Raw genomic sequence first — 21,755 nt, 5'->3', positions numbered from 1 at the left:
AACTGAGGGCGGCAGCAGCTGGAAGTCGGGACCCACGCTCAAGACTGAGAGCAGCAGGGAGGAAGGTAGCCAGGCATCGGGTTCCGGAGGCTGTCAGCAGGAGGGAGGGCACGAGTCAGGGGTGGTCACGCCCTCCTCAGAGAGCGAGGCAACGGTTAAGAGGAAAGTAGAGAGTTGGGCGCGCGCGCCAAGTTCAAATGCAGCGGAAGCTGGAGCAGTAAGCAGCCCGGAGAGTGAGCCAGGTCCTAAAGCCCGCCGCAAGGAGGCAGAAGGATCAGGGGGGTCAGCGTCAGAGGAGAGTAGAAGGGAGGAGGCCCAGGGGGGCAGAAGGACCCAGAGACGTAGGGAGAGGCGAAGGAGGTGGAGCAAGGCCAGGGTATTAAGCTGGTGTGCAAGAGGCGGGGACTCAGACGGGTCTTCGCCGACCTAGAGCAGAAGGTGTAGAGCTGCACGCTGCAGTTCGGAAATGAAACCTGTAACTCAATAAAGACTCTTTTAAAGTGGACGCTGTGTGGCGTGGTCCTATGTGAGCTGGGACCTGGTAGCAGCTCTGACAATAGACTTGTGGTTTTGGCATGAATTTAACACGACTAAGTCACAGTCATGCACTGTAGCAGTGGGGCAAGACAAATAGGACAGGAAAAGCTTCACTGCACTTTTCTTGTTTCTTCACTTGGATGCAATGCGCAAAGATTCCTCTAAAGGAGAACCTTTCCCCCCTCAAGGAAAAAAATGCCCTTTTTGTTTTTCTTTCATTGGTATGTATTTGAGCTCAAAGTTTCCCTATCAAAGTGACTCAGTGTCAGTTGGTGACAACTGAGCACCAGAGTTTAAGGAGGATGTTGACAAGCTGGAATGTGTGCAGAGGAGGGCGGCCAAGATGATCAAGGGTCTGGAAACCAAGCCTGATGAGGAACAGTTGGAGGAGCTGGATATGTTTAGCACGGAAAAGAGGAGACTGAGAGGAGATATGATAGCCATCTTCCAACATCTCGAGGTCTGTCGCATGGAACAAGCTTGTTTTCTCCTGCTCTGGAGGGCAGGACTTGAAACAATGGCTTCAAGTTGCAAGAAATGAGATTCTGACTAAACATCAGGAAAAAGTTTCTGACAGTAAGAGCTGTTCAACCATGGAATGGACTCCCTCGGGAGGCGGTGGACTCTCCGTCCTTGGAGGTTTTTAAGCACAGGCTGGATGGCCATCTGTCATGGATGCTTTAGTTGAGATTTCTGCATTGCAGGGGTTTGGACTAGATGACCCTGGGGGTCCCTTCCAACTCTACAATTCTATCGGCAAGCCAGGCATTCCCCGTCTTATATTCGTGCAGCTGGTTGTAGACAAAGCTTCTGAAATATGAGAGGTCCTTAAAAACAATGAATGGGTGGCACATCATCCAGACAGCTACTGTGTCACTTGGGCATCTGATTGGTGCACCTCCAGGAGAAGGAAGTGAGCAGTGGAGGGAAATAAGGCTATTGGCCTGATAACATGCCTCTCCCCACCTCCCCTGGGTGTCAGGCTCAAGACCAAGTCTGATTGTGATTCCGGCTTGTGCTACTTTTTTTAAAAAAAAGGTTCACAGTACTTTTCCATGTACAAAATGCTTCATAGTTGCTTTATGACTCATAGCTCATTGCTTCAGTATTGGATGCTCATAAAACACAAGTTGTGCGGTCGTCTTTATCTCTGTGACAAAGCTTTTTCAACTTACTTAGCTTGACATTTGTTCTGCCCTCCTGGGTGGGTTCTATTTAGAAGCTGCAGGCACCCAGACCAGATAGTAGACGAGAATGCCCACCAGCAGGAGGGATAGCATGGCTATAGAAGAAGCAGCTACAACTATAGCTGTGCAGGATTCTGAAAGTGAGAAGAAATGTAAGAGAAGAGGAAAGCAGGGAGGCGGGGCAGGCAATGTCCCTAAACATCAGCAAAGGTAACAGGCAAACTAAATCAGCAGTGGGGGCCTGTGGACCTGCAGATGTTGCTGAAATGCATCTCCCATCAACCCCAGCCAGCATGACCAAGAGAGAAGGTTGATGGGAGTTGTAGTCCAACAACATCTGGAGAGCCAAAGGTTCCCCACCTCTGATCTAGATCCAAGGGAGAGAAAAAACACAAACATTCATCATATTGCCCAACTTGAAGGAGCAAAAAGGGTTTTCTTGTGTGTGTGTGTTTCCTTGTGGCTGATTAGCTGTTTTCCCTGTGTAAAGGTCAGAGGGGGCAGGGTTTCTGTTGAGGCAGGGGATTAGCTGTGGGAGGAGCTTATCAGAGGTTGCAGGGCAGTTATACCCATCTTTTAGATTTAGGGGAGCTAGTCTCAAACGTTTGTTGGGGGAGACCTAGGTTTTTTTTTGTGGGGGAAGTTATTTCTCCTGTCTTCAAGCTTTTTATGATGGAGGACCTCTGTAGCCACCCCCAACGGCACGATCTCAAGATGGAAGGGGAGGGAACAGCTGCAGTCGCCTGCAATTCCTGCGCAATGTTTGCCATCTTGCCAAAGGTTGCAGGCAGCTTTACCTGCAGCAATTGTATGTTGATTGCCCTCTTAAAAGACAAAGTCCAGCAACTGGAGGAACGTGTAGCTACGCTCCAAAGAATTAGAGAGCTGGAGCTCTTCTTGGAAGCAACAGAGCACACCGTCCCCACCAAGGAAGAGACAGGGGACTCCCCTGAGAAGGAGGATAGTTCACCAACACAGGAGCCAGATATATGGAGAAACGTGACTCAAAGAAGTAGGAGGCCCAGGGTTCACTCTGATTGTTTAGAAATACACAATCGCTTTGAGGTCCTCTCCCCTAGCATGGAAGACAAAGAGCAGACTCCATTTGAGGATCTCTCCCTCATTACAGTCGATCAGGTATATGAAGACGAGCAGCAAAGTCAGTCCTCAGGGAATGTGCAGGCGACCTTGGAACGGACAGCTCACGGAAGAACCCCGACCAAACCCAAGAGGAGGCGTGTAGTGGTGATAGGGGATTCCCTACTGAGGGGAACAGAAGCAGTGATCTGTCGGCCTGACAAGATGTCTCGGGAAGTGTGCTGTCTCCCCGGGGCTAAGATCCAAGATGTAACTGAACAACTGCAAGGAATCATAAAACCCACTGACAAATACCCCTTCCTCTTCGTTCATGTGGGAACCAATGACACTGCAAGCAATAGCCTCCAGAAGATCAAAAGAGACTACGAGGCTCTCGGCAGGAAATTGAAGCAACTAAATGCACAAATTGTCATCTCGTCTGTCCTCCCAGTTGAACGACGTGGCCCAGGGAGAGAGGGGAAAATAGTGGAAGTGAACAGCTGGCTTCGCAAATGGTGTAAACAGGAACGGTTTGGATTCTTAGATCACGGACTGCAGTTTCTTGAAGATGGACTTCTGGCAAGTGATGGGCTGCACCTCACAACGGTTGGGAGAAATGTTTTTGCCAAAAATCTCAGAAACCTCATCACGAGGGCTTTAAACTGACTAATGTGGGGGAGGGAGACAGTGCTCCTGAAGGTAGGAGTCTATCAATTGATGAAGATGATCATCCAAATGTCAAAGACCAAATGGAGCAAACAGCACGCGGACCTAGTGGTGGGAGGAAAAAATCCTTAAATAAGAGACACGGGGGAATGATTAATGGACTTCAATGTCTGTACACTAATGCGCAAAGCATGGGAAATAAACAAGATGAGCTTGAGCTCTTGGTACAGCAAACTAAATATGACATAATAGGCATCACTGAAACCTGGTGGGATAAGTCCCACGATTGGAATGTAATAATGGGGGGATACAATCTTTTTCAGAGAAACAGACCAGACAAGGAAGGAGGAGGAGTGGTGTTATATGTCAGGGATGTGTATACCTGTGAAGAGATCCAAGATTTAGAACCTCAAAGTCAAAGTGAGAGCATTTGGGTCAAAATTAAGGGAGAGAAGAATAACAGTGACCTCATTGTGGGAGTTTACTATAGATCCCCAAGCCAAACGGAGGACATAGATGATGCCTTCCTGGAACAGATGGCCAAGCATGCAAAAGGAAGGGAGATAGTAGTAATGGGGGACTTCAATTACCCGGATATTTGTTGGACGTCAAACTCAGCCAAGAGCATAAGGTCAAACAGATTCCTCACTGGCCTTGCAGACATCTTCATTGTCCAGAAAGTGGGAGAAGCAACAAGAGGAACAGCCATTTTAGATCTGGTCCTAACCAATGTTGATGACCTGGTTAGTGGGGTAGATGTGGAAGGATCATTAGGCGCGAGTGATCATGCTCTTCTGAAGTTTACTATACAGTGGAAAGGAGCAGCCAAGCATACTAGGACTCAATTTCTTGACTTTAAGAAAGCCGACTTCATAAAACTTAGGGAAGTGCTGGGTGAGATCCCATGGACAGCAATACTAAAAGGAAAGGGAGTTCATGATGGCTGGGAGTTTGTTAAGAGGGAGATAGTAAAAGCACAACGTCAGGCAATACCAATGAGACGGAAACATGGAAGGTGCCTAAAGAAGCCAGGGTGGCTATCTAAAGAACTTTTAACTGAATTAAGATTTAAAAAGGATGTGTACAAAAAATGGAAAAGGGGGGAAACCACCAAAGAGGAATTCAAACAAATAGCCAGCACGTGTAGACACAAAGTCAGAAAAGCTAAAGCACAGAATGAACTCAGGCTTGCTAGAGAGGTTAAAAGCAACAAAAAAGGCTTTTATGGGTATGTTCGTAGCAAAAGGAAGAACAAAGAAACAGTGGGGTCACTCAGAGGAGAAGATGGTGAAATGCAAACAGGGGACACAGAAAGGGCTGAACTCCTCAATGCCTTCTTTGCCTCAGTCTTCTCCGATAAAGAAAACAATGCCCGACCTGAAGAATTTGGAGCAAATGATTCAGCAAAGGAAACACAGCCCAGAATAACTAAGGAGATAGTACAAGAATACTTGGCTAGTCTAGATGTATTCAAGTCTCCAGGGCCAGATGAACTGCATCCAAGAGTATTAAAAGAACTGGCAGATGTGATCTCAGAACCACTGGCAGTCATCTTTGAGAATTCCTGGAGAACAGGCGAAGTCCCGGCAGACTGGAGGAGGGCAAATGTTGTCCCTATTTTCAAAAAGGGGAAAAGAGAGGACCCAAATAATTACCGCCCAGTCAGTCTGACATCAATACCAGGGAAGATTCTGGAGCAGATCATTAAGCAAACAGTCTGTGAGCACCTAGAAAGGAATGCTGTGATCACCAATAGTCAGCATGGATTTCTGAAAAATAAGTCATGTCAGACTAACCTGATCTCGTTTTTTGACAGAATTACAAGCCTGGTAGATGAAGGGAACGCAGTGGATGTAGCCTACCTTGATTTCAGCAAGGCATTTGACAAGGTGCCCCATGATATTCTTGTAAAGAAGCTGGTAAAATGTGGTCTTGACTATGCTACCACACAGTGGATTTGTAACTGGCTGACTGACCGAACCCAAAGGGTGCTCATCAATGGTTCCTCTTCATCCTGGAGAAGAGTGACTAGTGGGGTGCCACAGGGTTCTGTCTTGGGCCCGGTCTTATTCAACATCTTTATCAACGACTTGGATGATGGACTCAAGGGCATCCTGATCAAATTTGCAGATGACACCAAACTGGGAGGGGTGGCTAACACCCCAGAGGACAGGATCACACTTCAAAATGACCTTGACAGATTAGAGAACTGGGCAAAAACAAACAAGATGAATTTTAACAGGGAGAAATGTAAAGTATTGCACTTGGGCAAAAAAAATGAGAGGCACAAATACAAGATGGGTGACACCTGGCTTGAGAGCAGTACATGTGAAAAGGATCTAGGAGTCTTGGTTGACCACAAACTTGACATGAGCCAACAGTGTGACGCGGCAGCTAAAAAAGCCAATGCAATTCTGGGCTGCATCAATAGGAGTATAGCATCTAGATCAAGGGAAGTAATAGTGCCACTGTATTCTGCTCTGGCCAGACCTCACCTGGAGTACTGTGTCCAGTTCTGGGCACCACAGTTCAAGAAGGACACTGACAAACTGGAACGTGTCCAGAGGAGGGCAACCAAAATGGTCAAAGGCCTGGAAACGATGCCTTATGAGGAACGGCTAAGGGAGCTGGGCATGTTTAGCCTGGAGAAGAGGAGGTTAAGGGGTGATATGATAGCCATGTTCAAATATATAAAAGGATGTCACATAGAGGAGGGAGAAAGGTTGTTTTCTGCTGCTCCAGAGAAGCGGACACGGAGCAATGGATCCAAACTACAAGAAAGAAGATTCCACCTAAACATTAGGAAGAACTTCCTGACAGTAAGAGCTGTTCGACAGTGGAATTTGCTGCCAAGGAGTGTGGTGGAGTCTCCTACTTTGGAGGTCTTTAAGCAGAGGCTTGACAACCATATGTCAGGAGTGCTCTGATGGTGTTTCCTGCTTGGCAGGGGGTTGGACTCGATGGCCCTTGTGGTCTCTTCCAACTCTATGATTCTATGATTAACTTAGGCCAAGGTTCTCCGGAACATTAATGAGCAAATTGAATGCTTCAATTTCACTGTGTTCAACAAATTTGGGATCAGTTCTCAAACAGTAAATTCAATGTCACTTTATGTCCCACAAAATTAGCTCTGAACATGCAGTGAATTTAGAGAACTTTATTGCTGAATGGGCATATCTGATTATATGTCAGCATCAACTTTCAGTACCTGAAAAGTTATATTGTACTTTGGAGGTTGCCCTGCAAAAATCTGCTCTTTAAAGCTGAAGCACAACAAAGGGCAATTCAGATTTCCCCCAGATTGCCCTTTACTCTGATTTAGCTTTAAAGAGTGGGTTTTCACAGGGAATACTAATACAAATTTTATTATTTATACCCCATCCATCTGGGCAGCTTACAGAATACAGTGGTGCCTCACAAGACGAAAAGAATCCATTCTGTGATTCTCTTCGTCTAGCGGTTTTTTCGTCTTACGAAGCAAGCCCATTGGCGGATTAGCGGATTAGTGCTATTAGCGGCTTTTAGCAGCTTATCTGCTGATCGGATCAGCTGATAAGCGGCTTAGAAAAAGGGGGGGGGAAGGAAAAAAACAGCAGGAACTCGCAAGACATTGTCGTCTTGCGAAGCAAGCCCATAGGAAATTCGTTTTGCGAAGCACCTCCAAAACGGAAAACTCTTTGGTCTAGCGAGTTTTCCGTCTTGCGAGGCATTCGTCTTGCGGGGCACCACTGTATATAAAACATAATAAAGCATCAAACATTAAAAACTTCCCGATACAGGGCTGCCTTCAGATGTCTTCTAAAAATTATGTAGTTCTTAATTTCCTAGGCATCTGAAGGGAGGGCATTCCACAGGGCGGGTGCCACCACCGAGAAGCCCCTTTGCCTGGTTCCCTGTAACTTCGCTTCTCACAGTGAGGGAACTGCCAGAAGGCCCTCGGAGGAGAGGAAAGCTCTGGAGCAAAACACACACACACAAAGAGTGCTTGGACATGGAGCTGTGCCTTGGAAAGTGTGGAGGGCAGGTAAGGGTGGGTAAGATGCTGTAGCGTGGCTGCCAGTCTGAATAGTAATTACAGAGCATGCTGGACATATAAGGCACTTTGGACACATGAGTGAAACCTTACGCTGCAACTCTTTACCTGAACTGTGCCCACTCACTTGCCCTTGTCACTCAGAGAAGGGAGAAGACAGTAGATGAGCAGCCTCCCTCAACCTGGCACTCTCCAGCTATTTTGGACTACAGTTCCCATCTGCCTCAACTAGCATGGCCATGAGGGCCTGGGTGGGGGCTGATGTAGTCCAAAACACTTGCAAAGCTGGAGAAGGTTGGTTGGTTAGGAAGGAATCTGTTCTCTCATCAATGTATTTGTATTTGTTTGTGCGTTATCTGTGTAGCTATCTGTGGTAGCTATGCACTTATGCTACTTGAGGACAGTGGTTCTTATACATTATGGTGAGACTGAAGCTGCACAATCCCAAAGTGGAGAAACTCACTTAAATGTTGCAAGCCCTAAGCTGAAGCATTGATTCATATAAAACAGTGGCTGGTTGGTTTGTTAAAAAGGTGACTCTGAGCACGTTATGCCTACAAACTCACCAGCTGTCCTGAGTGCCACCTTGCGGGATGCAGCAGTGAAGGGCTTTTTGTGGGGGCTGAAATCCAGCATCACGTGACAGGTAGCCGCCTTCCCATGGTCCCACGGTCCCAGGGTGATGGGGTGGGTGACTGTAACGTTGGCACGCTCAGGCCTGGTATAGTTCCAGAGTTTCTGTGAATGTAGCCTCTCTGCCCCTTTGAAGAAGGTCACTGTGAGCTTGCTGAGGGGGGCCACTCTTACAATGTGGCATTTCAGGTTATAGTGCCAGCTTTGGCCTGTGGAAGACTTCTGGAGCTCCATGATCACCTGCTCTGGAGGGTCTGAAATAACACATAAAGCAAGGGAAACATTAAGATTGCCAGGCAGCCCACTGGGCTTCCATGTCCCTCTTCTCTGTCCACTGCGCTGCCAAGATCTGAATGCGTCAAATGCCTCTTGGCAGTGCCATCCTTGATTCACACTGAACTTGTTAGTGTTGACTACACCATCCTCATCAGACGCATGGGGGACAATGTGCATGTGCTGAAGATCATCTATGCTTTTTATTTTTTAAAGGATCTCTCGCCTGATGGTTTGCAGGTTTGTGATGGCCAATGGTTTTTAGCAAACAAATTTGAATCACTGTACAAATTGACCTAATCTGCACCTCCCAGAATATGCTTTGTGCAAATTGCCACCTTCCAAATGTGCTGGTGCAATTCTTAGTTCAAAAACATTACGAAAATAAATGTTAAAACTAGTTTTGTAGGGCAGAAAATACATTTAGAATTGCCATTTTGGGGGAGAAAAAACCTGTATTTAAATGCTAATTTTCATACTGATTGTTTTGTTTAAAATTATAGATTAATATGAAAATGGGACAGAACAGGTTTGTGAGTAGGCGTGTACAAAACTGACATGGGGCAGAAATAGACTGATTTGTCCATTTTATTATAAATATTGACCAACAGCAGGCGTGTGGCCCAAGGAGAGCACTGCCTAATCTTCCAAGGGCCACATGGCGGTGGTGAGCCAGAGGCAAGAGTGAGCTGAGCAACGACTGTGACTCTTACCCTTGCAGAGGTGGCTACATCTGAAGCCTGCAAACGCCAGAGGTTTCCACACACATACAAACCGCAAGCACACCTCTTCATCCACCCTCCAGGCAAGCAACAGACATTGTCATAGTTCAAGGACAGATTCCTCCAGGAGGATGCAGGGAGGAGTCTGAGAGGGACATGGCATGGGCGGGGTCACCCTGAGGGTCAGAAAAGTGAGGCTGGGGTGGGGGGGCATTACTCTCCAGACCTGATGTACCCCCACCCCTGCCTATAGCTTTAGAATGTTATGATTTTGTGGCAGGGGGCAGATTCCTCATAATCCTAAATGTAGTAAATTTAGCTGATTTTTGGAGTATGAAGGGAATATGCCAGGCCAGTGGAAATAAAGGCTAAATCAGTTCCCCTGTTCAGGAGATTGCAAAAAGAGATGCCATTAAAATAAGCACAAGGAGAACTAAGTGGCAGGCCATTAAGATCAACGGACCATGCAGATGAGAAGTGGGCAGAAGCAGAAGAATTGAGAGGTGAAGGTTGCCAGGGTAAACGGGGGCAGAGGATGTCCTTTTCCAACAGAGATTTTGGGAGGAAGGGTTTCTGGGAAGAAGGGGAGGGAATAGGCAGAGCTCCATGCAGGGACGGAAGGGCAGCAGCCAGCCTGGCTGTCTGGCTGTCTGGCAGAAGCAGGCTGTGGCAGAGGGATGAGGGGATGGTGCTTAGGATTCCTCTGAATCCACTGCTGCTGTGCTGCTGGGAAGGAGAATGCTGTGAACTCTCCCTCCATCAAGACTCAGGTTGCGAATATGTGTACAATGAACCATATATCGTAAAGACATTTATCTCCGCTGTGCCTTAATTTCTCAACAGAAATGCAACCCTGGTTAAGTGCCAGGACCTCTGGGATCTTGTTACCGCTCGGAAGGGATTGTGATTGCCTCTGTAACAATATCTATATCAAGTCCCATGTATGAGAGTGCAGAGGGAAACTTTTTAAAATAATAATAATGGGTGGCTCTCATCCCCCCTCCCCCGGTGCAGCTCCTGACTGGGTGGTGAGAGAAGAAGAAGAAGAAGAAGAAGAAGAAGAAGAAGAAGAAGAAGAAGAAGAAGAAGAGTTTGGATTTGATATCCCGCTTTATCACTACCCGAAGGAGTCTCAAAGCGGCTGACATTCTCCTTTCCCTTCCTCCCCATAACAAACACTCTGTGAGGTGAGTGGGGCTGAGAGACGTCAAAGAAGTGTGACTGGCCCAAGGTCACCCAGCAGCTGCAGGTGGAGGAGTGGAGACTCGAACCCGGTTCCCCAGATTGTGAGTCTATCGCTCTTAACCACTACACCACACTGGCTCTCTCCCAGAGGGGGAGAAAAGGTACTCTCAGGCTCACCCACACTTCTGCTTGTTCTGTTCCTAGAGAGCATGGATCTCTAGGTGACTTGTCACTTTCTCCACACCCTTCCTAAGGAAAATTTGCTCTTCAGCTCTAAATCAGAGCAAACATCAATCCAGAGAAATCCCAAATTGCCATTTGCTCCAACTGAATGTGAAAGAACAGTTTTCTCCAGGGAAAAGCAGCAGGACAAGCGGAAGTGTGGATTAGTCCTCAGATACAACATTGAGACAAGGCTAGGTAGGTTGTAGAGGGCCAGTAAGCTTCACAAAAACCTGTGCTTGTACAGACTTCTGCTTGTCCCACATCTATAAAGTACAGGCCCAAAAGGTTTTCCTCTTGCCCCATTCCATTCCCAGGGATAACCCACTCTTTAGCGATAAATTGGAACAAATGGAAATCTGGGAAAAACCTGAATCGCCGTTTGCTCCAATTGAGCACTAAAGAGTGGTTTCCCTGGGGGAAAGCAGCAGGACAAGAGGAAAGTGTGGATAAGCCCTTAACTCCTCAAAACCAGACACTTGTGCTGCCATAGCCCCCATGCCCCAAACTTCCCCTGGTACAGCCACTTACATGCCACTCTCCTTTGATTATTTGATGCCTTTTCCAAGAAGGGCCCTTCCGGCCTCAGGTCCAGAGCTGCGTGGCAGGTGACTTCCTCTCCGTGGCCATTCTGCTGAGCGGTGATGCTGTTGCTTGTCACCACAACATTGCCGGCTTCAGGATTCCTGTGGTCCTCAAAGGTCTCCACATACAGCCTCCTCTCCCCTTGATACAAGGTCACGGTGAGGTTCCAGATGGGGGCAACATCGAAAACTCGACAAGTCACATTATACTCCTTACCCACCTCCACCTCTGGCAGCGGATCCAACACTACGCGCTCTGGAGCTCCTGGAACAGAATAAAAAGTGACAACTCTTCATTTGTTTATCTATTTTAGAGGGGCAGAAGAACATGAGGGTGAAGGTTCTGCCTCTCTGTGTCTCCTCTGGAAATAATTCTTCCTGCGTGCTCCCAGGACAGAGGGTGGTGTGCCCAGGCCTTAAGGATGAGGCCCATGAGGTCATGAGGCAGCCCCTCTCAGCCCACTTCCAGCTTCCTCCTTTGCAAAGTGTGTTGAACCAAAGGTGAACTGTTCCAGAAGCTTTGCTAACACCAACTTGGTAGTCAAGATAACCTCACAATTAACTGGTGGTGGTTGTAGCAGTGAGCTGATTTATGCTTATATTCACTTGCTTTGATATAGGCTAAATGGCTTTGCTGTGATGCTGTCCTTACCTGTGGGCTTGGGATACTGGGCTCTGAGCCCAGGAAGGGGAACTACCTGTCAGACTTGGGTATTTGCCACCAATGCCCTCATCTGGGCAGGTGAAGCAACGGGAAGCCTTAGGCAAAGTGACAAATGCTGCTTTGTGTATGAAGAACGTTATGCGCCTTTGCTTGGGCACAGACAAGCCATCTCTCTGCTGTGGCGTCTGTCCCACTTCTGCAAAGGCTTGGGAAGCTGGCAGGCTGATTCGCAGTAAGTCTATACCTTTCTTTACAAAGCTCTGGCGACTTTGACATCCTTCTCCGGTATACCTGCACCCCACCCCTCCCTAGGCCAATCCCAACCTCTCTCGCCTCTTGGGACGGACAGCAGAGCCAGAGCAGTCTGGGCATGCAGTCCCTCAGAATTCCACCAGAGGGCGAGAGCCTCTCTCTGATTGGCTACCAAGATAGCCAGCCAGAGGGGAGGGAGGGAGAATAAAAAGAGCATTTTCTGAGGGAGTGTTGAGCTAGAGATAGAGACCTGGGCGTAGCCGGGGTTTTGGTCAGTTAGTTAAGCATTTCTCTTGTTTTCCTTGATTTCCCATTGCCCTCCCTTGGCTAGGCCCATGCATAGAGATAAAGCTAGAGATAGAATTTTCAGGGAGTTTTGGGAGGGAGTGCCCAGGCCTTAAGGATGAGGCCCATGAGGCAGCCCCTCTCAGCCCACTTCCAGCTTCCTCCTTTGCAAAGTGTGATTATGAGGTGATTCTGCCCAATGTGTGTAACATCCACTCTGTGGAAATTGTCTACAGCGAGAGAAAGGAGAGAGCCAGTGTGGTGCAGTGGTTAAGAACAGTAGACTCATAATCTGGTGAACCGGATTCGCTTCCCTGCTCCTCCACATGCAGCTGCTGGGTGACCTTGGGCCAGTCACACTTCTCTGAAGTCTCTCAGCCCCACTCACCTCACAGAGTGTTTGTTGTGGGGCAGGAAGGGAAAGGAGAATGTGTGCCGTTTTGAGACTCCTTAAAGGGAGTGAAAGGCGGGATATCAAATCCAAACTCTTCTTCTTCTTCTTTTGGCTTAGCCTTGAAGACAGTGTGGAGTGTCTTGGGAGAGCATTCAGACAGGAGCTAACCGGAGGGCTAAGGCTGAGCCAGGAGAAGTAGAAGCCGTGAGAACACCGTCTCCTTGGGTCTCCTTCCAGCAAGAAGGGGAGACTCCCAGCGCAGCAGCCTGGCCAAAGACGGGCAAGGCGGGAAGAGCTGCTTCCGTCCGGACAAATGGAGAGGTTGAGAGAGACAGAGGCTGGCTGGCTGAGGGAAGTCCCTTCCCCGGCCAGCAGCAAGGGACAGGGGGCTCTGCCAAGAGGCGTCTCCTGCCCCCACCACCAGCGGAGAGGCTCCTGTGGCCCCGGCACAAGAAGCGCCACTCAGGCGGGTCCATTGGACCTGTCTCTCCTGGAGTCCCATAGCCTGGAGTAAGGCTGCTCTGGCACCAAGGGGCTCAGGAACTGGAAAGAGGCTGTCACCAATCCACTAAGTCTGCTGGGACCAGAGCGAACTCTGGGGCCCTGTGCTTGCTGTCGTGAGAGAACCTCAGCAGAACGCAAGGCGAGCAAGAAGTCACTGAAGAGGACATGCTCTTGTTTTGATCTTTTGTGGGCTTTTGGACCTGTGCTACCTGAGGAAAGGAGCGCAAAGATGGATCAAGGGCCTCCTGGTCTTGTCATGTTTAGGCATACTTCACCACCACCCCTCCATCCAGGGATCGTGGGGCATTTAGTGTCCAACTCCTTCAGGATGCACACAAGAGAGAGAGCTCCTGTATGTACATTCTGCAAAATAATCAGCTGAATTATGCAAAACAGCAACCTGACATGCACAAATAACGGGGAAATGGAAATTTGCTTTGTTTGCTTCCATCACAAATGTTATCACTTCAAGTCCCTGAAGCCAGACTTCCTTGATGGGTGCCAAAACCAGACTGGATGGGCTTTGCAGGGGAAGGTTTTCCTACTGGTTGTCTTTCAATGTGGAATTCTTTCCTTCAACAAAGTCAGAATCCGTGCATCTCCTAAAAGCTATTTCTGTTTTAGGATTATCATCATCATCTGTCTTTGTTTGTTTGGTATACCGCCCTTCACCTGCCGATCTCAGGGGAGTTCACAACGTTGTTTTGGGGCTAAACTGGGCTGGCGGAGGTGGAGCTGGGAATGTCCCCTGCCTGAAACTCCGGAGAGTGCAGACAATACACTCTAGGAGCCCGGTGGGCCAATGGTCTGACTTGGCAGGAGGCAGTTTCCTGTGTCCTGTGTTCATTTCATTTTAACCAAACGCTTTTGTGCACAGTTAATATATCTGCCAGGCATCTTGGGGAACCTGCTCTCAGTTACAGGGCTGGGCTGGATGGGCCCAAGGTCTGACTCTGTATTTCTTATTTTCCTTGACAGGACTCATGACAGCTTACAGATAAGAACAAGAACCATTAAAAAGCCCATTATTAAAATACAACTGAATATTGGTAGAATTAAAACGATATAACTATATGAAATCTGTTTAAAACATACCAATAGTTACCATAAAAGCAGCCCAGCACCAGCCCTTTCAATAAAAGCAGTCAGTTCTCCAAGGGCTGTGGGAAAAAGAAAGACTTCCCTGCCAGTGGGGTGCACATTCAACCACTTTCTTGTCTGGACTCCTGCTGAATTTGAATCTGTGGCTCTAAGCAGAGGAAACCCCTCCCTGTGTTCCACTGAGTAAGCTCCACTTTCCTTCAAGGTGAGCTGAATGATTATTCCAAGGCAGTCTAAAATATGACTTACGGTAAACGGTGATGGCTGCTTCCTGAAATGTATTACTTTGACATGTAGCATAACACTGTGGTTTTGGTTCCCAGCTGCTGACGTTGGTGAGGCTGAAGGCTCTCCAAGTAGGACCCTCCCCTGCTGGAACATTGTTTAAGCTGGTCTCCAGGACAATGTTCTTGCAACTGGCACTGCAGTTTAATACAATGGAGCCTCCAAATTCCACCACAGGCTTTATGGGCCAAATCCTCAGAAACTCCTGCTCCTGCTGAGCCCCTGAAAACACAACAGATACAACTTGTATGAAAATGCAATAATATAGCGGGGAGGGTATATAAATGTTGAGGAAATGTTTGGGGGAAGCAGGGGCACTGAGTAGGGGGGAGTGGGGGGGCCAGGACACCCCAAAGTTCTTTGCAGCCGTGCATGCATGCCACAGGGCATCCTTGCATCACGTGCGCAAACCACAGGACATCAGCACGCCCCATAGCGTGCGTGAATGGTGTCAGCATGCTGCAAGCATGCTGCGGCGGGTGCTGACATCATGAATACCTGCCACAGGGAATGTGCGTACGGTGTGCTGACATTGTGTGGCCCTGGGCCTCCTTAATTGCGGGGGCAAGGCAGTGCACATGGGAGGCAGTAAGGGCTTGTCCACAGTTCCTCTTGCTCCACTGCTTTCCCCTGGGGAAAACCACTCTTTAGCACTCAGCCAGAGCAAATGGCAACTCAAGTTTTCTCCAGATGGGCGTTTGTTCCAATTTAGTACGAAAGGACAGGTTTTCCCTTGGAAAGGAGCAGGGCAAAGGGAAAACTGCTCAGACCCGTGCCTGGAAAGCACGGGTCAAGCAGAAAACTGTAACCCATAAGAGAGGAACAGACAAAAGACAGAAAAAGGTATGCCAGGGATGGGCGAACTTGGGGAGAGTGTAGCAGGTCAGGATATCACTAGAGGCCCAACAGTCCTTTGTGGTTAGGAGTGCCTTTTACCAGCTGCCTGGTTCGCCAAGGACAGCCATTCCTAGACAGGGAAAGTCTGTTCACTATAGTACATGTTTGTAACCTTGAGGCTAGATTGCTGACATGCACTCTGTGTGGGGCTGCCCTGGATCTAGTTCAGAAGCTCCAGCTGGTGCTGAACACCGTGGCCAGAAGGCTGTTGGGAGCTTCTGGTTGAGAACATGTGACACCATTGTTGAAACGGCTGCCACTGGCTGCCTATCTGATACCAAGCCATGTTCAAGGTTCTTGTATTGATTACAAAGCCCTGAACGACTTGGGCTCAGGATACCTCAGGACCATCTGCAGGAGTGTCTCTAGTCATTCCCTGCGCTGGTGAGGCTCATATAGAATCATAGAATCATAGAATCATAGAGTTGGAAGAGACCACAAGGGCCATCGAGTCCAACCCCCTGCCAAGCAGGAAACACCATCAGAGCACTCCTGACATATGGTTGTCAAGCCTCTGCTTAAAGACCTCCAAAGTAGGAGACTCCACCACACTCCTTGGCAGCAAATTCCACTGTCGAACAGCTCTTACTGTCAGGAAGTTCTTCCTAATGTTTAGGTGGAATCTTCTTTCTTGTAGTTTGGATCCATTGCTCCGTGTCCGCTTCTCTGGAGCAGCAGAAAACAACCTTTCTCCCTCCTCTATGTGACATCCTTTTATATATTTGAACATGGCTATCATATCACCCCTTAACCTCCTCTTCTCCAGGCTAAACATGCCCAGCTCCCTTAGCCGTTCCTCATAAGGCATCGTTTCCAGGCCTTTGACCATTTTGGTTGCCCTCCTCTGGACACGTTCCAGTTTGTCAGTGTCCTTCTTGAACTGTGGTGCCCAGAACTGGACACAGTACTCCAGGTGAGGTCTGACAACAATGACAACAATGAGAAACCAAGCCTTTAATCTTATCCTCCCACTCCTGTGGAACTCTGTACCAGACATGGGGGGATCCTCAGCAGCTGTGTGCACACGCTGCACATGCTGATTTTAATTGTGCAGCCTGCTGGCGTGCTCACGCCACTCTCACACACCCTGTGGCATGCGCATGATGTGCTGACATCACTCGTGCATGGCATGTGGCACCAGCCCCTTAAATTGTGGTGGCAAGGTGGCATCCTTGCTGCCAATAGAGATTCAGTGGGTGCCTTCTGTGCCAACTTTTAAGCAGCTGTTGAAAACCTTTCTGTTCCACCAGGCAATTAAGAGTACATCTCCCACTATAGTTTATTAATGTTTCTTTTTATTTGCTTTTTGCTTCCAACTTATTGTTAACTGCTTTTCACGTTTAATTTGTTTTTAACTTTTTGTGATTTTATTGCTTGTTTTTATGCTTTTATATTGTTCATAGATTAATTGAATTGTATAGTTGGAAGGGACAAGGTCCAGCCCCCTGATATGTAAACCATTGTGATATATTTTTATGATGTACTGCTATATAAATATATTTATAAATAAATTACAATAAGTATCAAGGTCCCAAACCATATAGAAAAATTAACAGCAGCACTTTAAATACTTCCAGATGGTCACTAAATCAAGTGTATACAGAGGTACCTCAGTTTACAAACTTAATTTGTTCCGGAAGTCCATTCTTAAACCGAATTGTTCTTAAACCAAGGCACACTTTTCCCACTGAGGCCTCCTGCCGCTGGTGCCCTTCCACTGCTCGGCTTCTGTTCGGCTTCCGAGGCAAAGTTTGCTAGCCAGAACACCTACCTCCGGTTTTGTGGAGTTCATTGCCCGAATAGTTCATTAACAGGACTGTTCATAGGCTGAGGTACCACTGTACTGGAAATTAGGTTTGTGCAATTAATATGGATTAAAACACTCTGTGGCTCTAGCACAACAAATCTACTGTCTCTTCACACACAGACACATATAAGCAGTTTGTGTTCCTATACAGTCTTCAGAGTTCACACGATGTTCCCCTCAGACAACACCATCTCGATGCCTTTTCCTTGTAAGTGCATGTTTGCCAGATACAGGTCTTTCCTATAAATCAGGGGAAATTGTTGCGTGGCAAAGACACCTGAGAGCAGAAGCAGCCAAGCAGGCTGGGAAGGGCTGGGACTGCACAATCATTTGGGCCTCCTGCTAACTGGGGAGTCACTCTGACATGGGACATTCTCCTTATAAGTAGCAGCCATTTTCTCTCTGTGTTCTCAGTAAGATTTCAGTCAGTCAGTTGTGAGCAAAGTCAGTATGTAAGCTCAGTCAAACTGTTTGGAACCATGTTGTTTATGAAGAAGTTTAATTCAATAAAGCTCTTATTCTTTCACCTAAAAACTCTGCATTGTTAATTTACGCTGCGCGTCAGAAATGAGGCTCCAAACTAAAGAGAGTTACAGACGATTTGTTTTGGTGTTTTGGGTGAATCAATTTTCACTTTCTGCTACTCCCCTTTCAGTGCCCGCTGCTTTCACATTGCTTTCATTTTCAGCTATGCTCATAAATATTTCTGGTGTGCTCCTGAATGGAGCATAGCCTTATAAGTTTTCTCCCTTTTGACGCCCCAGATTTGCACAAAACCAGCTATTTGCATAAATTACTGTATTTTTCCGTGTTTATATTTTTTCAAGTTTAAAATTGGGGGTTGTTTATACACAGATAGTGCATATGGGGGGATTTCTTTATCTAGAGTCCCCCAAAATAATAATAATAATAATAATAATAATAATAATAATAATAATAATAATAATAATTTATTATTTGTACCCCGCCCATCTGGCTGGGTTTCCCCAGCCACTCTGGGCGGCTTCCACAGAAACCCAAAAACACTAAAATATCACACGTTAAAAACTTCCCTGAACAGGGCTGCCTTAAGATGTCTTCTGAATGTCAGGTAGTTGTCCATCACCTTGACATCCAATGGGAGGGCATTCCACAGGGCGGGCGCCACCACCGAAAAGGCCCTCTGCCTGGTTCCCTGTTGTTATACATGGGGGGGGGTGTTATACATGGAAAAATACAGTACATGAAAAATGGTGTGCCTGAAATGGCCTGACTGTACACTTTTGTGTATTTGCTGTGTGGAGTTTTGTGTGTGTTTTTTTTAACCCGCCATGGTGCCCATGCAGCCATCTGTGTGCCTGCCCCATCTGTATTTCATAGTATAGCAGAACCAACAAATTAGAAGGCAGCGACAAACACAAAAGGGAATGCCTACTGCTATGGGTGGGAAAGACCTAAGCTGCTCCTCATACGCTGTATGTCTGGCTGTGGACTGGGGGGGGGGGGGTCAGCCTCTAAACGATGCCCAAAGTGGACAGGCCCCTATAAACAACCCACAGGCATATCAGAATAAATGCTCATTGCAATACAACTTGACTTCCCAGCGAATCAGAATGAATATCAATAACCGGTAAATAAGCTTTGTGCAAGCAAATCATTGCAAATGCTGAATAAATAGCTCCTCTGAAGGAGCCCTTTGAAATGTGATTGAGCTGAGTGTACAGTCCCCGTTTCGGAGCACCGACCTGGAAATGCCGTGAGGGTCACAGCACACCACAGAAAGTCAATGCAGAGCTTCCAGGGTCTCATTACTGTTAAGAAAGAGAGAAAAGCAGAGTTTTAGCTTCCAAAAGAATTCTCTCCAACCAACCTTTACAAGGAATCCAAGGTTTTCCCCTTGGCTTACTTCTTCTGGTTTAGAAGCATTGCCCAATGACCCATTGATGAGTTTGTAAAGTTGTCATCAACACCAACCCAAATGCTGAGGAATGTACATGAGATAATGTCAAGAAATATAAATATATTTCTTGCAATTTTCAATTCTCAGCAATTTTCTCATCAGGGACATATGAAGCCGCTTTGGGTCCATTGTGTCCAGTACTGTCAATTCTCTTTTCAAACATCCTCTCAGTGGAGATCTGTCAGGATCCCAATCTAGGTTTTTTTACACTCCAAGTTGATTTCTTTTTCTTTTGCAGCAGTCTTGTAATGTTTAAAATTTTGTTGCTGCTGCTTTCTGTTTCCCTTTAGATTACTGCAGTTTAAATATGATCTTTTGCCTCTTTGACACCTATTTTTCCCTCTGCATTTTCATGGTGTGAAGCTACCCTGAATACCCTTTGAGTAGCAGAGCAGGGCATTACTTACTTACTTACTTACTTACTTACTTACTTACTTACTTACTTGCAATGCAAGCGTGGGCATCTTCAATCATAGAAGTAAGTCCCACTAAGTTCAAAGGGACTTTCTCCTTTGTGTGATTGCAGCCATACTTATTCTAACTTAATTCTTTCCTTTCATTTTGACTTCTTGCTGTCTTTTTAATTGATTTTAATTTTTAATCAGTTTTGTAATCTTTTTCAATGAGGTAAGGGATATATACATAGCAGATAAACAATTGAATTGACTTTGCTTTTCTATTAAGTAGCAACACAAATCCCATAGATTTACTTCTTTTCCTTCACCATGTCCTCTCCTCCCCTTGCTCTATGAAACTCAGAGATATACATGAGGTTATTCAATTTTATTCTCAACAACTGCCGTGTCAGGTTGGCCAGGCTGAAAGAATGATGGGCCAAACAAGACCACCCAAGCAGCTTCTGTCAAAGGCAGCAGTTTGGCTTCCATTATCCACCCCACCTCTGGCTAGCTAGAAGAGGAAATCCCAGGGTTTGTGCACTTTTCCCAGTCCCCAAGAAGTGACACGGAGGGGGCTGGCTCACTTACCTGCCGGGATAGTGACAAAAGTGGCTGGAAGAGTAAAGAGCACCCAAGCAAGAGAAATGGCAGGCGGTGAGGCTGGTGTTCTCTCCTTGCTGTGAGACTGCAGGATGAGCTATATGAATATAAGGAGAGCAAGCAACATGCAGGGAAGATAAGAAGGCTTCTGCTGGTGGTGGGCTGAGGGCGCTGTATCCTTTCTGCTAGAGGAAGATAAGTCAGCAAAACTCAAGAGTGCCTAGAAAGAACATTCTGGAGGAGCAGCCTAGGCACAGCCTAGCCAAAGCAACTGCTTTTAGTAAGAGAAAGAGTTGGGGGAGGAGTTGAATCTATCAATTTTGCTTTATCTCAGTTTCTCATTTCCCCGGCCTTCTGTTCAGTTATCCATATTTTGCATTTGTAATTATGTTTTTAAAAAGGATTCCTTATTAACAATTGTGAGCATTTTAATGAAAATTTCTTGTAATATACACATTTTTGTATGTAAATTTGACTAATATTTTCACTTTCCTCTAGTGCTTTTCAACCACTGCACCGTGGCACCTGGGGGCACCTTGAATGTTGGTCAGGGGTGCAGTGGGCGGCACCGGCCTCCATCCCTCCCTCCTTCCCTCCCTCCTCTGATGCCCTCTCACCTCTCTCCAGAGATTTGTGCAGCTGTTTGTTGTAGCGGCCCTGGCCTTGGAGACAGTAAGCATGCGAGTGAGCGTTTCCGAGCAGAGGAGGCTGAGGGAACCCTCCACAAGGGAGGGTGTCCAAAAGAGGGCTGGGGGCTGACAGCTCAGCAGGCAAGGGACAACAACATAACTGAGCCCCTGAGACTCTGAGCATGTTTCCCTACAGGGGAGCTGGAGGAAGAATGCAGTTGCTCAAGGAAACTGTTAACTCATAAAACTTGAAAACCTCTGCTCTAGTACATGCAATTTGCATACATTATTTGGCTAGAACTGCATCACAAGAGTCAGAGAAGTGTGAATTTTCTAAGGATAGCCATGTTTCAGTTTGCATCTTTTTCCAGAAAGTGTAAATTGGCTAGGTTAGCATTAAAATCCAAACCAAATCACTTTTCTCCCCATCCCTAACAAGAGTTCAGCATGTGCTGAAGGCTGAAGTTCTGGTTGAACACAGTGGGATTTACTTCTGAATAAACAGGCATAGGATTGTCTTGCCCCTTCTCCCCTTGTATAGAATCACTGAATTGTAGAACTGGAAGGGGCCCCAATAGTCATTCATTCATTCATTCATTCATTCATTCATTCATTCATTGCATTTATTCCCCACCTTTCTCCCTCCAATGAGCTCAAGGTGGCGTACATGACTCTCCCGCTGCTCACTGAATGCCCACAATGACCCCGTGAGGTCTGGTAGGCTGAGAGGCAGTGACTGGGCTGAGGTCACACCAAATGAGCTTCATGAGAATGGGGATTCGAATCCTGGTCCCTTCCAGGCCCAGGCCAACACTCTCACCCCTCCCTCCGCCGCACTGGCCAACCCCCTGCAATGTCGGGTAAGGCTACCAGATTTTTTT

At 47.0% G+C, this 21,755-nt stretch overlaps 1 protein-coding gene across 1 annotated transcript; it reads right to left on the bottom strand.

The window, feature by feature from the left end:
- Window positions 1-751: 751 nt before the first annotated feature.
- Window positions 752-20,548, bottom strand: LOC309522526 (intercellular adhesion molecule 2-like). Its single transcript, XM_082205881.1, has 6 exons — window positions 20,234-20,548; window positions 19,033-19,098; window positions 14,569-14,826; window positions 11,067-11,384; window positions 8,067-8,387; window positions 752-1,858 (listed from the first exon to the last, which is right to left on the bottom strand). Exons 2-6 carry the CDS (start codon window positions 19,094-19,096, stop codon window positions 1,749-1,751), a joined length of 1,071 nt encoding a protein of 356 aa, XP_082062007.1. The 5' UTR covers window positions 19,097-19,098; window positions 20,234-20,548; the 3' UTR covers window positions 752-1,748.
- Window positions 20,549-21,755: the final 1,207 nt, after the last annotated feature.

Source organism: Podarcis vaucheri (genome assembly GCF_965113315.1).
Source record: "Podarcis vaucheri genome assembly, chromosome: 17".
NCBI classification, from domain to species: Eukaryota; Metazoa; Chordata; class Lepidosauria; order Squamata; family Lacertidae; genus Podarcis; species Podarcis vaucheri.
This window is presented reverse-complemented; position numbering and strand designations above follow the sequence as displayed.